The sequence below is a fragment of the Gamsiella multidivaricata genome (genome assembly GCF_025024155.1).
Source record: "Gamsiella multidivaricata strain RSA 2152 chromosome Unknown BC939scaffold_41, whole genome shotgun sequence".
Classification (NCBI taxonomy): Eukaryota; Fungi; Mortierellomycota; class Mortierellomycetes; order Mortierellales; family Mortierellaceae; genus Gamsiella; species Gamsiella multidivaricata.
The window spans coordinates 186,826-203,067 of NW_026251749.1; the positions used below are offsets into that span (position 1 = coordinate 186,826).

General features: G+C 50.9%; 5 protein-coding genes across 5 annotated transcripts; 2 read left to right on the forward strand and 3 right to left on the reverse strand.

The window, feature by feature from the left end:
• Positions 1-4,026: 4,026 nt before the first annotated feature.
• BC939DRAFT_454541 (uncharacterized protein) lies at positions 4,027-5,150 on the reverse strand. The gene is made up of 3 exons (XM_051556076.1): positions 4,530-5,150; positions 4,283-4,370; positions 4,027-4,206 (listed from the first exon to the last, which is right to left on the reverse strand). Exons 1-2 carry the CDS (start codon positions 4,716-4,718, stop codon positions 4,332-4,334), a joined length of 228 nt encoding a protein of 75 aa, XP_051411233.1. The 5' UTR covers positions 4,719-5,150; the 3' UTR covers positions 4,027-4,206; positions 4,283-4,331.
• A 440-nt stretch (positions 5,151-5,590) lies between these two features.
• BC939DRAFT_398261 (lysine-specific permease) lies at positions 5,591-7,397 on the forward strand (the record flags this gene model as incomplete). Its single annotated transcript, XM_051552413.1, has 2 exons — positions 5,591-5,780; positions 5,965-7,397. 2 exons carry the CDS (start codon positions 5,591-5,593, stop codon positions 7,395-7,397), a joined length of 1,623 nt encoding a protein of 540 aa, XP_051411234.1.
• A 231-nt stretch (positions 7,398-7,628) lies between these two features.
• On the forward strand, positions 7,629-11,582 carry BC939DRAFT_454544 (uncharacterized protein). Its single transcript, XM_051556077.1, has 6 exons — positions 7,629-7,929; positions 8,066-8,451; positions 8,545-9,066; positions 9,158-9,876; positions 9,961-10,798; positions 10,904-11,582. Exons 1-6 carry the CDS (start codon positions 7,805-7,807, stop codon positions 11,413-11,415), a joined length of 3,102 nt encoding a protein of 1,033 aa, XP_051411235.1. The 5' UTR covers positions 7,629-7,804; the 3' UTR covers positions 11,416-11,582.
• BC939DRAFT_412061 (peptidase C1B, bleomycin hydrolase) lies at positions 11,583-13,811 on the reverse strand. Its single transcript, XM_051552947.1, has 5 exons — positions 13,483-13,811; positions 13,090-13,379; positions 12,442-12,884; positions 12,151-12,318; positions 11,583-12,050 (listed from the first exon to the last, which is right to left on the reverse strand). Exons 1-5 carry the CDS (start codon positions 13,725-13,727, stop codon positions 11,658-11,660), a joined length of 1,539 nt encoding a protein of 512 aa, XP_051411236.1. The 5' UTR covers positions 13,728-13,811; the 3' UTR covers positions 11,583-11,657.
• Positions 13,812-14,057: 246 nt separating this feature from the next.
• On the reverse strand, positions 14,058-15,657 carry BC939DRAFT_493795 (uncharacterized protein; the record flags this gene model as incomplete). The annotated part of the gene is made up of 6 exons (XM_051559576.1): positions 14,058-14,345; positions 14,432-14,482; positions 14,774-14,902; positions 15,046-15,103; positions 15,130-15,332; positions 15,592-15,657. The coding sequence occupies 6 exons, from the start codon at positions 15,655-15,657 to the stop codon at positions 14,244-14,246; spliced, it is 609 nt and encodes a 202-aa protein (XP_051411237.1). The 3' UTR covers positions 14,058-14,243.
• Positions 15,658-16,242: the final 585 nt, after the last annotated feature.

A 16,242-nucleotide genomic window follows, 5' to 3' on the forward strand; every position in this document is an offset into this window, starting at 1 on the left:
TTTCCCATGGGTTGATATTGACCAAGAGACATGGCGAACGATCCGTGAGACTCGATGGAGGATCCCGCCTGGGCTAGGGGCAATTGTCCTTTATTCGGATGGATCAGTGAAGAACGCTGGCTCGGACACAGTCAGCCAATCGTTCGGTAGTGTCTATAGATGCCTCGACGGCTCATTTCAGACGGCTATCTGTGGTACAACGACGGATTACGCATCATCCACCAAAGCAGAACTGGTGGGTCTGCTCGCGACAATTCTGTGCTGTCCCCGGGATCGCAACGCCATTATTCATATCGACAATAGAGCAGTGGTCCAACAGTTTGCGGCGTTAGTCAAGAATCGACATACAGCTACTCCACGACGACGGTTGAGAGCAGCATATGCCAACTGGTGGGCCGTGATCTACGAGGCGTACGTGCAGCAGGGCAGCAAAGTAGATGTTCAGTGGGTTAAAGGACACAGTGGCGATACTGGAAATGAGGCCGCTGACGAATTGACAGACAAGGCACACGACAGCGGGCGACGGCCATGGCAACTGAACACACAATATTTCACGGGCATGAAGACACATACGACCTTCTGTGGTCAGCCAGCGGAGGACGACATTCGCCACTTGATCAAGCATCAGTCTGCAGCCAGAAACCATCATGCATGGACTTGCCAACAACGAACGAAACAATTTATTCAGCAGTGGGAAGAAGTGGAGTGGCAATCCAGCCTTGCTATAATACATGAGAAAAATCCGCCAGGGGGTTTTTCACCAGCCTTGCGGATTGCAACCATCGGTCCCACAGGATCAAGAAAATCCATGGTATGCTGCCAACCATGCAGTACATGCACAGGTGGAAGCCGAATCTGTATACCACAGACAGATGCCAAGTGTGCCTTACCATGGTGGAGGATGCCCAGCACCTCTGGGTCTGCAGAGCCACACAGAACAGACGACAGGAAGAATGGAGAAAGACACTTGATGGGATTCTAAGTCTTGGACGCACCTTGGTGGATAAGGCGAAGAAAAAGTGGTTGCACGACATGGAGGAGGCAATCAAGGATGGTCGATAATTCACACGCACCGAACCGAGTTTTACCCCGTGCGAGCTAGACACCCTTTGGTGGAGTCTGCGTGAGATCCGGGGAGTGGAAACGATGGTGGATACGCGGGATGATGACTGGATAAGGCTGCTGAAGAAGCGGCGAGACAGGGACAATGGTGACGAGGACAGAGAGAATGTCCACGAGGAAGAAGGAGAAGGAGTGGACAGTCAAGAAAACGTACAGCAGGCAGCACCGCCTACCTGGCTATGGACAACGACAGACATATCACGGGCTCGTACCAAAGTTCCTGACAACGGATTGGGCGCTGCTCTTGAAGACGTCGAAGAGCATCGCGGCTTACCTGGTTGGACGTTTTGTAGAACGAATTGAGGCTTTTGGCCGAGAGGAACTATGGAAGGAGCGATGTAGTGCCACAGTGACATGGGAAAAGTCCGAGGGCATATGCACGAGGATGAAGAAAGCCGGGGTCCAGGTAGGAGGTGAGGCCCAGGGCTTTGTGAGACAACAGCCCCAAGAGGAGGTTACGACAGCGGCGAGGAGGAGAGCAGACAGCCGCTTGGTGGACCATCTCCAGGGAAAGGTGGTGTTGAACGAGATGGAGAGAGGAAGGAGGATAAAATTCATATTGGCCCGTGATCTTGACTAGGAGAGGACCCATCGGACCCGACAGGTTGCGTAGCGGTTTTGGGCCCCGGCTCAAGTATTAGAAACCATACGACTCAGAATGTGCATCATAGGTATTTGGTTCCTCATTTTCCATTAGTTTAGTGGGGTGCCTTTTGTTAGCTATCTTTCGGTAACTATCGGCCGGCTGACAGTCCAAGCCGAGGCTTGGACAATGCAGCCTGTGGCACGCCTGTGCGTCTGGGGGGATCTGGCGTCAATAAAAAAAAAAAAAAAATAGATAAGATTTCTGGGCTGGGTTCATGTTGGGTCGGGGCTGCGTGGGCGATGCTCAAGCAGATAGAAGCAGATAGGACGACCTTCTGGCGATCTGCCCAATGGGTACCTGGTGGCTTATCAACGTCGCCACCGCACAAAAGCGGCCCATTCAGCTACTCCTCCCATGTTCCAATAGATCTCTCCTTAGTCATGCGATGTCGTCTGCCATTTCTCTACAGGGTAATATATGTATCCCAGAAGGAACCAGGTGTTGAAATCGATGGCGATAGCGGGGAATGAAGGGGCTCAAACTGCTTTGGTCAAGCCGTTGTGAGGTTCCGGGAAAGGCGGGCACACTCATGTGTTGCGCTGGCGCCCCACTGTTCTTGGGGGTTATCCCATAGCCGTCTTGTTCCTGCTAGATGACAAAGCAGAATGGCGGTGATGAACCGTGGTGTCCGATAGTGTTTCTTTCGGTTTAAAAAGGCGCGCCTTTCCCCATTCGTTCGCCACTCAATTTCATGGTCTGTTTGGACGGGATCTCCCAACTCGTTTGGTCAATGCGTTGGGAAAAAATCCTGATGAGGCAAGCACAATTTTGTGTTGCGCAGGCGCCCCACTGTTCTTGAGAGTTATCCCATAGCCGTCTTGTTCTTGCTAGATGACAAAGCAGAATGGCGGTGATGAACCGTGGTGTCCGATAGTGTTTCTTTCGGTTTAAAAAGGCACACTCTTCTTGGACGACCATCACCTTTCGTGTTTTGTTGCAGCAGCAGCTCAATAACGCTACGTAGATCCATGTATTCTGATCTTTTTTCCTACTTTTTTTCTCGAGCCGCTGCTGTCTTAGGTCTAGACGTGCATTGTAATATTTGAGTCGTCTTTTTCGACCATTTTCAACTGGTTAAGTGGGAACCATGGTCTCGGTATCACCATGTGTACCCATAGACTAATAGGTAATTAAACACTTTTCTGTTTACGCTAGTGGATCAGCACCATGCTTTGATCAAGAACGCGTTTGTTTGTGGGACTCGGAGTTCTCATGGGGTCCTTTGTCTCTGTTATCATTCGTGTGCACAGGCTAATCAGCAATTAGACCCCTTTCTGTCTGCAATAGCAGGAACCCTTCAGCTTTGTTTTCATCAGAAGGAAGATGTCTTGGAGCTCTGCTCTATAGTGATGGATTATGTTAGACATGGTCTAGAATCGATGTCGATTAAAATCTGTCATTTTCTATTATGCGTACAGTCTGGCTCCTCTTAGCCGAGCCAAGACAAGTTAGTTTTCTCCACAAAGGATGAAACTCTTACCGCCACAGGCCATGCTGGATACAATGACTTCGGGGTCCATCAAATGATAAAGGATATATCCTACACGCAAAAATGGCTGTCCAGACCCCAAAGGAAGAAGCTCTTTGTCAACGAGACTACTAAGCTGGCCGCATAATAAAGCGACTCACTCTTTTGCTCATCCTGGAATGCGTAAAGCATAGCACCTATAGTCTTAAAAGAAATCGTGTCCGTCGCATGTGTACCTACGTGTCTGGACCATCCATATTCTTGCGTCGGGGCCCCATATCGGTCGCAAAATAGCCCAGGTACTCAACTGCACTGTAGAATCGTCTGTGCTGACCTGAACCATGTCCTTAGGCAAAGTAAACTCGTCTATATCTTCCCTCCACAAATTAGTAATAGTAGTCTGGACTACCCTGAGGTAGGTAACCAAGATGCGGTCGGTAATATGCTAATCAACAAGGCTCTGGAGAATCCGATAGCAGAGACGTGATATAGAGTTAATAGTTTTGCTTGCAGGTCTCTTTACCAAGGGGGGCGATGTCGCGAATAGAGTGACTGGTAGTAATGGGTTGGGTTGTCAAAGAACGGTGATGGAACTTTCTTGGTGAAACGTTGAGACGATGGGGACGGTGAAAGGATGAGCACCAATGCTAGCGCAAGCATTGTTGGCGCTAGAGGCACTGGTCTCCTGGTAGGTTTTATGGGCTTGGCCCATGATGGCCTGCCGTTGCACAATCCAATCTGGACGTTGATTTTCTTGTTCTTTTTATTTCCTCTTTATAAAATTGCATCCTTCTGCCCCTGCTCCTGCCCCTGCCCCTACTGCTGAAGACAACGCCCGTGACGCTTTCATTAAACTGCTGAAAGTGTTACTACCCCTTGAATTTGTTACTACTCGGTGCCAGTTCTCTGTTGAAAGCGTTATACCCTGCGGCTACCCCTTATCGGTTCTAAACTTCTACACCGGAGTAGACTAAATATGTATTTATTAACCTACTTATGATATTAATATTGCAATGACTCTTTCTGGAACACTCTTCCTTGCTTACCTCCATGTTCGCCTTGTGTTTGGAACGCATCCCGCCAGCAGAAGTGAATCTAGAGCACCTCCGACGAGCATCTCAGATCACCGCATTTCTTTACAAGAAAAATGAATGAAGAAAGTGAGCGCTAGTGCACAGCATGTTTTTTTTTTTTTTTTTTTTTTTTTTTTTTTCGCGTCCTCTCCTTCGCCCCCTATTTGAACTGCGCCCACGTATATAAACCATTTACTTAATGCACACTGAGTAAGCTTACCAACGCATTTGCCTCTTGCAACGCGTGTACTTGGCCAACATGTTCGGCTACTCTATGCGAGAGGAACAATATAGATTGCTGTTTTTCAATACAATAGAAACGATAAAAAAAAGCGGGCAAAGGCGAAGCAAGCAACGTGAATGAAGAAAAGCAAAATAGGAATCCCGCCAGCTGTCGATCAGACCACATGGGGGTTCACCTTGGACCCGCCATCTAATTCCGAGCGAACCATATGATTGGCGCTACACACCTCAATGGGTAATGGATGGAGAGGCAGAATATTCTTTCCCGATCACGATGTAGAAACTGGGAAGGTGTGAGACGCGGATGGTCTTTGGTGTTTAAGACTTTTTAGCTCTGGAATTTTCACAGCGAGAATGGCTTGGACGTCACATGAATTACAATTATAGAGGATTCAGCACATTTGTCTCATCCCTATGCCCAATGGCGCCTTCTGTGCTCCTCTTTTGGCCATGTCAAAGTGGCGCTTGGGCGGGCGATTCCTGTTCCCATCTCAAGCTCACTCATGTACACCTGTCCTCGTAAGCATTCTAACTTGCAACTCAGACAGGACGTAAAAACTGCGTCAGAAAAGGACTCCTAGACTCTTTGTGCTCGCTTGTTCGCTCGATCTTCACCAGTGTGATGGTTGTCGAGGATGCTGTCGTTGTGGCCGATTTCTGCTAATAAACACAACCACCTGAATGGTGCTTGTTGTCTATCCCGATCAGAACGATCGGAAATGGTGACTTTGGGCCACTCGACTTAAAGTTGCCAGCCAGCAGAAACTGTAATCAGGCCTAAAAATCCTTATCATTTGAAGTGCCCAGCCCTCACTCCCTTTCTTTCTTCCTTGTCTCCACCTCTCCTCCTCCCCTCCCTCTCCTCCTCCCCTCCCTCTCCTCCCCGCAGTGTCTGGGCAGCCGCTACTGCTCGAGTTCATCCTCATCCTCTCCTTTTTACTCCTCCCGGTACCACTTCTCTCGCTCATTCATATCCCTCCTCGCGCTATTTCCAGCATGGCCGAGAAACAAGAGTACGAGTCCGACACGGTTGAGCAAATGCACACCGCCGCCGCCGCTCAATTCGGCGAGGATCAGGAGTTCGGTGAGGTCAAGCGTGACCTCAAGTCGCGCCACTTGCAGATGATTGCCATTGGAGGCACTATCGGTACTGGCATCTTTTTGTCCTCAGGAGGATCTGTCGCCGCTGCCGGACCTTTGGGCGCCTTGATCTCGTATACCATCGTTGGTAAGTGAACGGACTATCCCGGCGCCTGTTTTTTTCGATCGCCCTGCCAGATTGGCTCTCCCCTGTGCCTCGAAGAAAGAAGAATTGTATCGCGAATAATTATGTGTTTCTTTTTGTCTATCCTCCTGCATCGTGCAAAACTTTAAATGCTCACTGCGCGTCTGTGTATCTCATTGCTGAATAGGTATCATGGTCTTCTTCATTGTCACGTCCCTCGGAGAAATGTCGGCATATTTGCCCTTGCCCGGTGCTTTCACAAGCTTTGGTACACGATTCGTCGACCCCGCCCTGGGATTCGGCCTCGGGGCCGGCTATGCTTTCCAGTGGATCATCACTGTCACGATCGAGGTCACCTCTGCAGGATTGATTCTACAGTATTGGTGGCCTGATCTCAGGATGTGGATCCCTGCCCTTGTGTTCATTGTTATCCTGGTCGGAATCACCCTGCTCGGTGTCAAGGCATTTGGTGAACTGGAGTACTGGCTCAGCATGATCAAGGTCCTGACTTGTGTCATCTTTATCATCGTCGGAATCTTGGTCGATGCTGGTGCAGTTGGAGGCGACACCATTGGCGGCCGTAACTGGCACATCGAGGGAGCACCCATTGTTGGAGAGACCGCTCGGGAAAGGACCGTCAATGTCTTCACAACCTGTGTTTGGGCGTTCTTCAGCTTTGGGGGCACTGAGCTCGTCGGAATCACTGCAGGAGAGTCCGCCAACCCCGGCAAAGCTGTGCCCAAGGCCATCCGTCACACATTCTGGCGTATCCTCCTCTTCTACATCCTCTCTATTGCGGTCATTGGATTGGTCATCCCATATACAGACCCCAATCTACTGGACTCTGCAGGAGCGAGTGTCAATGAGGCTGCACCCATGGCTCCGTTCACGATTGTTTTCAAAATGGCGAAGCTACCTGGTGCGGATCATGCTATCAACGCAGTTCTCTTGACAGCAGTGTTGTCGGCCGGTCAGAGCTCCTTCTACGCATCCACTCGAACGCTAATGGCCATGGGTCGTGAGGGCAAGATGCCTGCTATTTTTGGACGCGTCAACAGCCGCGGTGTCCCCTTGTATTCGCTCCTCTTTGTGACCCTGATTGCCAGCGTCGCGTTTGTGGCGGATATAGTTGGTACAGGAGTGGTGTTTACCTGGCTGGTCAACCTGACGGGGATGTCTGCGCTGCTGACGTGGATGTCGATCTCAATCATCCATCTCCGCTTCCGCGCTGCGTTCAAGGCCCAGGGTCGCTCCTTATCCGAGTTGCCTTACGTTGCTCCCTTGTTCCCGTACAGCTGCTATATCTCGATCCTGTTGGCGCTGATGATCGTGTTTCTGGAGGGATACCAGGCTGTCACTGCGGATCCCTTTAATGCGGAGGGAGTTGTTGCAGTCTTTGTGGGTGCCCCTGTGTTCTTCCTGTCGATCATTATCTGGAAGGTCTACTACAAGACCAAGCTGGTGCCGTTACTCGAGGTCGATCTGGACTCTGGCCGTCCCACAATCCTTCGCGGCACATCCAAGGCTGTGGAGACCAAGGAGGAAGAGGACGAGGACGGGGACGCGCACCTTCCGTTCTGGAAAAAGGCCGCTCGCAAGGTCGTCCACTTTATTGCCTAGGCCGACGAGGTTTCTTGTACTATAGTCCCCCCTTCTACCTTTGCCTAATCATGTAATCGTATCGCCATAGCCACGGTAATAATCATAGTCCACCGGTGGAGAGCAAATTGCGCGTATGATAAATAGCTGTAAAACGTTCATCAGATCGAGGGGGGTTGAGGGATTTCGCTGACCAATCCGGGCGCTGCGCTGAGACCACTGAAAAAAAAAAAAAAAAAAAAAAGTTTGTGTGCCCGGACTAAGACCGAAGATTCCTTGTCTTGGCATCCATGGCCGTCCCCTCTGCCATCTCTCCTCCTCCATCATCCCCCATTCACCTTCTCCTCCGGAACAGGTGCTGATCCGCTGACGAAGAGGCCGGCGCATCCTATCCATTCCCATTTTGCTCCTCCCCCTATCCGCCCCATATGTCTTCACGTTCGGCCAAGATGGCCAGCGCGACCTCCATATCCGAGCCCCATGATCACCATGAGGCGGAGCTGCTCCTCCCCCTGGGTCTCTTATCCTTCACGATCCTCGCCAGCATCTATCGGTACGTGTTCCTGCCACCATCGGCGGCTACAGATTCATCTGCTACACTGAAAATGTCGATCGTAAGGAAGGGGAAGAATGAGAATCAAAAGTTGCTAACCTGTGTCATCTTGCATCGCACACGAAATGCTGCACAGCTACTTTTTCGTCCTCAGGGTGCGATCCTACTACCGCCCACTGCTCTCTGAAGTCAATCAAGAAGATGGCTCCGAAAGAGCTAGAGGGCCCAAGGCCACGAAGCTCAGCCAGGCCATTGTGCTTCTCAACTACGTTGTGGCCTTTTCGTTCGTTGCGAGTCTGGCGGTGATCTGTCTGCGTGCGATCGTCGATCATGTCTGGTCCGGCCTGCTGCTGGTGCTCTATAACCTGATGTTCTTTGTCGCGGTCGTGGCGAATCTGCTGCTGATGTATGTCGAGGTCGCCAAGGGTGGGCAGTGGAGCTGGGCCAACTACGGCTTCTGGTGGCTGGCCTTGGCAGGCGACTCGTTTATCGGCTGGTTCCATCTCGAGACTCTACCCAATGGTACAGCGTCCCCTAAATGACCATATTTGTACATTTTCTACCACGGACCCATGAAACCAAATATCTGATGCATGGTCTCCTTGTTGCATCTAGACACTACCTCTGGCTCCGATAAGTTCGACCTCGCACTGGTGGCCATCTTCACCGTCCGCTACGCACTCCTGTGGATTCTAGCCCTGCTGTCGATTGTCCATCACAAGAGGGAATCCCGAGAAGATGACCTTGAGGCCCTTCGAGTGCTCGATGCAGGAGCACCTGAGAGCAGCGGTCTGATGGCCTCATCATCCAGGAGAGCCGGTGCATACGGCACCTTTGCCGCAGCCTTTGGCTCATCCAAGAAGAACGATGTCAACGGAATCAATCCGGCCATGGGGTCCTCGTCCGAAGTGGATATCCAAAAGAAGATCAAGACCGAGGAGGAGGAGCGTGCGAATGCGTTCAAGGGTTTTTGGCCAAAGCTGAAGCGTGTGTTTCCGTTTGTTTATCCCAAAGACGACTCCTGGCTGCAGTTCTTGATCTTCTTGACCTTTGTGTTAATTGGCTTGGGCCGTATCGTCAACGTCCTGGTGCCTTGGCAGACCGGTCGCGTTATTCAGGAGCTGCGCACGGATCATTGTAAGCGACCGAGTACTGAAGGCTCAACAATTCTCACGACAGCAACTGTTTAGGCTCTTATTCACCACTACCATCTATCTCTCTTGTGTAGCATTCAATATCTGGAGCATTATTCTATTCGTCTTCCTTCGCTACCTGCAGGGTAGCTCTGGTCTCATCTCTGTGCTTCGCGGATGGGCATGGATCCCTATCGAGCAGTACAGTAACAGCACGCTGACAATCCGATTCTTTGAGCATGTCCAAACACTCTCGCTGCAGTTCCATTTGAACCGCAAGACCGGGGAACTGCTCCGGATTCTGGACCGCGGCACGAGCTCGATCGTATCGCTCCTGAGCACGTTTTTGTTCCAGATGATACCTGTGGTCGCGGACGTGTCGATTGCCGTGTTTTACTTCTGCTACTACTGGAGTTGGAAGTACGGAGTCATCGTGTTGATCACCATTGTCGCCTATATCATCGTCATTGTCGTCGTCACCGAATGGCGTACCCACTTCCGTAGAGCCATGATCAACTTTGACAACGATGCCCGCGCAAAGGCCGTTGACTCGCTACTGAACTACGAGACCGTCAAGTATTACACAGCGGAGGAATTTGAGACCAACCGGTATTCGGACGCGATCAGGAGGCTGATGGTGGCGGATTACAAGAGCCAGCTTTCGTACCAGCTCCTCAACCTGTTGCAGTCGTTCGTGATCACGGTGGGCATGTTGGCGGGATGTTTGCTGTGCGCGTACGAGATTTCCTTGGGCGAACGCGAAGTCGAGGATTTTGTGCAATATATCGTCTATTTGACCCAGCTCCACACTCCAGTACGTATCTTGTGGATAATGGGCAGGAAAGGGGTGATCAATGACTCAAAAACTAACCACGGCCTTTTTCCTATTATTTTATAGCTCAACTGGTTAGGATGGTATTATCGTTCGCTCCAGCAGAACCTCATTGACATGGAAAAGCTGATCAAGATTTTGGACCAGAATCAGAGTGTGAAGGACATCCCAGGCGCGGGCCCATTGATCGTCACCGCGGGCGAGGTCGTTTTTGAGAACGTCAGCTTCCAGTACGACACGCGCCAGAAGGGTCTTCAGAACATCAATTTCACGGTGCCCAAGGGCAAGACTGTTGCCCTGGTCGGACCCACTGGATCAGGAAAGTCAACCCTCTTGCGCTTGCTATTCCGGTTCTATGATGTCTCTTCTGGACGTATCCTGATCGATGGCCAGGACATCTCACAAAAGACTCAGCTGAGTCTTCGAGAGCAGATCGGCGTCGTGCCTCAGGATTCAGTGCTTTTCAACGATTCGATCTACTACAACATTAACTATGGACGGACAGATGCTTCCAAAGAAGAGGTTGAAGCCGCTGCCAAGGCTGCACAGATTCATGACAAGATTGTGCAGGATTTCCCGGATCAGTACTCTACCAAGGTCGGGGAGCGTGGATTGAGATTGTCTGGAGGCGAAAAACAACGTGTGGCAATCGCGCGCACGATTTTGAAGAACCCGCCAATCGTGCTTTTGGACGAGGCAACCTCGGCGTTGGACAGCACAACAGAGAGCCAGATCCAGGCCGCATTGGCGAGGATGACGGAGAACAGGACGACGCTTGTGGTTGCGCACCGGTTGAGCACGATTGTCAACTCTGATCTGATTTTGTGTATCAAGGACGGCGTCATTGTGGAGCAGGGAACGCACAACGAACTTATCGAGCGAGCGATCGCTAACGGCGGCGAAGGTATGTATTTACTACAGGCGAGCGTCTTTTTAACATTTACTTGACCATTGATGTTCTCTTTGTTTTAACATCTTTAACATTTTTTTCTTCTGGTGACCGATACAGGTGTATACTACGAAATGTGGAAACAACAGATTAGAGAGGAGCAGCAGCTGGAAGATGATGCCACCGTTGACGGCGCCCAGTCCGACGACTCGGATACCAAAAAGAAGGGCAAGGGGCGCAAGGAGCCTCGACAGCACACGAAAGGATCAGCAGCAACAGAGACTGAGCCTGCAGCATCGACTGCTGTTCCCATAGCTGCAGCGGTAACTTCTGTCCAGGATCAGGTGCCTGAGTCCGCGGACCCGGCAGAACTGGCACAGATTGTGATTGAGCCCTCGGCTTCGACCTTGGCCATCGCAACCCCTGCTGCAGTCGCTGCGGACGGAATTGATGAGAGTGTGGAAGAGCTAGCGGATCAGGACAACAAGAAAGAAGGACAAAACCAGTCTGGCGAAGATTCACCCTCGGCATCGACGTCTCGTCCTGTATCTGGCTCGTCTTCATCCAAGACGCCTTTGACGGCCTCGGAACGTGCTCGACTCCGAAAGAAGAAGTCTGGCAAGAAGAAGTAATCGCGAGATTATGTACATGGGCTGCAATTGACTGCAATACATCAACAACCCCTCATCATCATTTTGTATATCATGCAAACGCCATATCCGCAACCTTTGCCCAGCCCCAATAAATATTTCTCCCGTGAATAGTTGTTTATACAAGTAGACTGGATTGGATATGTTTTATTGCTTGATAAATAAAACCATCATGGATGAATATACAAGGCGGATATAGGTCGTCTTCGTTCTTCTCCTTCCTTTTAAGCCAAGGCGCCCATGGGATCAAAGGCCGGGAGGACATGAACCTCCTGCTCAAGGACCTCCAAGAACTTTTTGGGCACGATGGCCTTCTCGAGCACGACCTGGTAGACGAACTCGCTGAACCAGGCATCGCTCATGGTTAGGTATCCCTTATCGCCGCCGACATCGCCCCAGGAGTTCTCGACGCGCCAGCGGACAGGTTTGCCGTGCTCGTCCAGATGCACGCCTGTAAAGACCATGGCGTGGGTCATGAGCGACTCACCGTGGATAAGACGCTCGGCCTTGGTCATGTTGAAGGAGACGTTAAATGCGAGGTCGTACTGGAACAGCTTCGGGTCCAGGATGCCAGCATCCCGGTGCAAGTACTTGCCCACATCCGCGCCAAACCAGACCTAGAAGGATGAGGGTGACATATGGATGGTTAGACTGTGTGGTCGCCTGAGGTCCTGTTTTTGCTCACAACTTTTACTCTTTGACAACGAGGCGACTTACGGGCTTGCCGGATTTGAGCTTCTGGATGGCGAGGTGCTTAAGATCCTCGATGGGGGCATTCACGTAGCGGATAGGGTGTCCTCCGGAGATGTTGCCGAGGTACTGGACCGTGTAGAGTGCCATGACCTTGTTGCGGGGATCGTTAATGATCGAGATCGTGTCCGAGACCTAATGTTTATCACGAGAAAACGAAGAAAAGAAGACAGGTGGGGGGGGGGGGGGTCAGCTCTGTCTCGACTACGTCCACTATTCATATCTCCCCATATAGACAGCACAATCACTACCACCTACAGGATAACCGACGTGTTCCTTGAAGTACTTTTGAGGAGTCAAGTCCTTGAACTCAAAGTACTTGTTATCCTTGTTCCTGAACGCCCACGTAAACGGCTTCTTGGGTGGCTCACCCAAAGTGATGGCCATGATCGTATAGATCTCCTTCAGCGCCTTTTCCTTTTGATGGCGAAGTTGTTCGAGAGAATGTCCGCTCGCAGCCATCCTCCGCAGGGCCACAGCATGATCACGCAGCTTCGAGATAACGAGGGCGTTGAGCTTTCCAGAATTCGAGGAGCTGAAGGATTCCGGATAGAAGGATTTGGGAACGACTCCGTACCGCTCGACGAGGTTGATGAGCATATCCCACTGGCCACCGTCGTTGACGGGTTCCTTGAGGAGGTGTTGCACCACACGGTCGTTCACGTCTCGGTCGCGCAGGTCGATCATGCATTCCAGGAACCCTGTTCGCAAGCGATTAAAAGATGCAGGTGAGCGTGAGATTGAGCGTGAGTACATTTGGGAAACCTTAATCTTCAAGGGCACATGAACAAGACCCTTTCCGGTCGTCCTCACTTCCGCAATAACGTGGCCCTCTTATCTATTCCTCCGCTCTTCACAATACCACACGACAAAAAAAAAAAAAAAAAAAAAAAAATATTGACTTACAATTGCTCTTCTCGAACTTGTCCCAGAAGAAGAGATACCCCTGAGAGAGTTCAAACTGTTCAAGGTTATACTTCTTCATGACCTCGACCCTAAAGACGTTCAGGGCCGCAAAGATCCAGCATCGGCCGGATGACTTCTGGTTCGTGACCATGCTCTCGATCGGGATCTTGGTGTTAAACACATGGGAGTCCTCCACCAGGACTGAGCGGTTCGTGATCAACGTCGAGAAATCGAGCGAGTGCGCCGCATTCTGGATCATCAGGTTCTTGGGGTCCGCATTGAACTCCTTGCTAAGTGTCCGTAACAGAAACAAAACGGACCGTTAAAACAGAGACACCCACCAAAAAAAACAAAAAAAAAAAGGTGTGCGAGTACTATCAAATGCCTCTATACCTCAACTGGTGCACCGTCTCTTCACGAAGGGCAGCCTTGGGATGGTGAATCCCCTGGGGCTCGTTCAATACCGGCCCAGTCTCGTTTGTGCTGATATCAAGCTTCATATCGGATGAGTATGAGGGCGGGTGGACAGCTGAGGAATTCGAAGATGACGGGTAGGAGGGCAGGTCGGTGGACTTGGCCTTGCGGGAGACAGAAGCGGTGTCGGCGAGGTGGATATGCTTGGAGGAAACGCAGCCCATGGAGGATGGGGGACAGACAGGAGGATGAAAGGGTAGAAGTAAGGACGAGAGAAAAAGAAAGAGAAGAGAAGAAAAGAGAAGGAAGTGTGCGTTAGGTTAGGGCTTAAGTATATCTGGCACTCCTCATGACCCATTCCCCACTAATTAGTGGGAAACCTTCTAACCCGCGCGCACCGTCTTCATGCGAAAGTCGCACAACAAATTCTCTGCTGCGGGTGTGCCTGACTACGCTTCCTCTTATGGTAGGCAACTCGCCCCTCCTGCGCTCCTCCGCTCCCTCACTCGGGTCGCCGTCGCGTCCTTTCTTTTCCCTCTCCCTATCTCTCTCTCCCTGGGCGTCAATGCTGTTCGTGTTGTTGTTATCTCGATGTATCTGAGCACCAGTCTGTCTCTTCCTCCCTCTTCCAAGCTGCAGATGTGCGTGGGAGAAAAATAATTGGCACTGACGTCCTTGTGTCTGCAGATAGTCCTCTTCAACATGTGTCGCTTTATTGTGTTGTGCTGCTGGAGCCCATATTACCTAACCGTACTCAATACAAAGAAATCCATCATATCCGACGTAGCGGCCTCTACCCCGCTTGCCTCGTAGCCAGAGTACAACGCCATCACTTCATCCCACTGTGCTAATAGCAATATAAGGAAGACAAACAATATAAATGCTGAACCTTAATATTGCCAACAACCTATGGTTATCTTGTCCTTACCCAATCCATGCGCCCATTCAACTTGCGACAGCGGTCTAAAGCAGTTGCTGTCTGCAACAACGGTATGTGGGTGAGGAATGGCCCGTGGCCCAAGGTTGCAACCGAAGCGTACTTGGTTACAGTCCGCGCCCAAAAAAAAAAAAAAAAAAAAAAAAAAAACCACAGTCGTCCACAAAGCTGCACAAGCGCAGAAACGACATGAGACCCGGCCGGCTGACGTTGTAACCGATCGCTCGCAACAATGTTCGCTCTAGCTTGCAAAAGCCTTGCTCTGCCATAGGAACTCCCTGGCTCTGCAACTTCATAACAAAGTACTCGGGAACTGCAAACGGGTGCCGTTACTCGAGCTTGGACGCGATCATCAGGCATGCGTAACCCCATGCGAACAGGCTGTGATATTCCTTCTGTGCTGCTCCTTGGATAACGGGCCGGTACGGTGGTCAGGAATGCTGAAGACTCGATTGAATAGGTCTATTGTGAGGAACAACCGGCTGCCCGCGTCAAGCGAAAGCTGAGCCTAAGCAGATGGTCAAAGGCGGTATTAACCAAGACGCCCCCATAGCCACCGAAAAGACAAGATGTCGTCTCCCTTGAATAAGTGCATTCATACGTACCTCCCTGTCGTGCATATGCTGGATGACATCTACTGCATATTCTTCCGCCAGCATGTGGCTGCATTCATCGCCGTATCCACTGACCTGAACTGGGTCTTTCTGCGGTTGGATTGCAGAGCAGGTGAAGAGGTGAAGGTGGCAACGCTCATGATCGTCTCCTGAAGTCTATGTTGACGTTGGTGGTGACGGCCGCCTTCACTGAGTCCGCCTGCCTGTAGTACATCGGTAGCGGTATCTAGGCTAGGACAGAGCAGGTCGCGCAAACCCTCTTCTAGGTCTTCACACACCTACGAAGTGGTGCTGTGTGGTAGTTGGAGAAACGAAGACAGAAAACAAAGACAGGAAGTTGCAATTGTGTGCGGAAGTATATATATATTGTGAGTGAGCGCGAGCGAGTGGAGGTGCTTGAAAGCGCGGGCGGTATATCTTGGCGGTAGTCATTAGCGGGAGTGAGAGGAAGCAGCGAGGAAAAGACGCGGCCCCCGACCACAGATTGGCCACAAGCAAAATAGGCTTCAGAATACAAATGTGACTATTCATTCTCACAGCTTCGCCCACTGGCATAGTTTGATACCGACAATGGTGCAGAAGCATCAAGAGCTGTGCGTTCATGGCGCAGCTTGTGCTTAACGGGCACCAGGACCAGAGCTACCGATCCCCTCAAGAGAAGCAAATCCTGGCCGTGGATAAGGGTTCCAGAGAAGGTCCATCTAAGAGTCGAAGCACTGAACTTTCATCTCCCTTCGCTCCCTTATGACGGACGACGTGGGGTCTGAGGACGACGCAGAATGTGAACCTGGGTAAGGCGCTGTTTTCCAGCCCGAGTCACGCAGGCGACCATACGCACCCTTCCTTGAGGAATACCCAGCGCGATTATAGCTAGCATCGATGACGAAGAGCTTTTGTTCAAATGGTCGCTCGGAATAAATCCGAAGGGACGTCGCAAAATCCAGGGGCCAAGTGAGTTGTATATGGAATGTGAAGAATGATGGTGCGGTATAGAAGTGTTGCGCACCTCATAAACACGGATTGCACTCTGCTTCGTTATCCATTATTCATCATCCGTATCAAAGAGAGGCACTATAACGATGAACGATCCAAGAGGGATATACAGCACGGTTCCATCCAGAGACAACTCAGAGGACGATCTGAAGATATTCCACTGCACACAGAGACACCGACAGTCAGTTTTGAGCA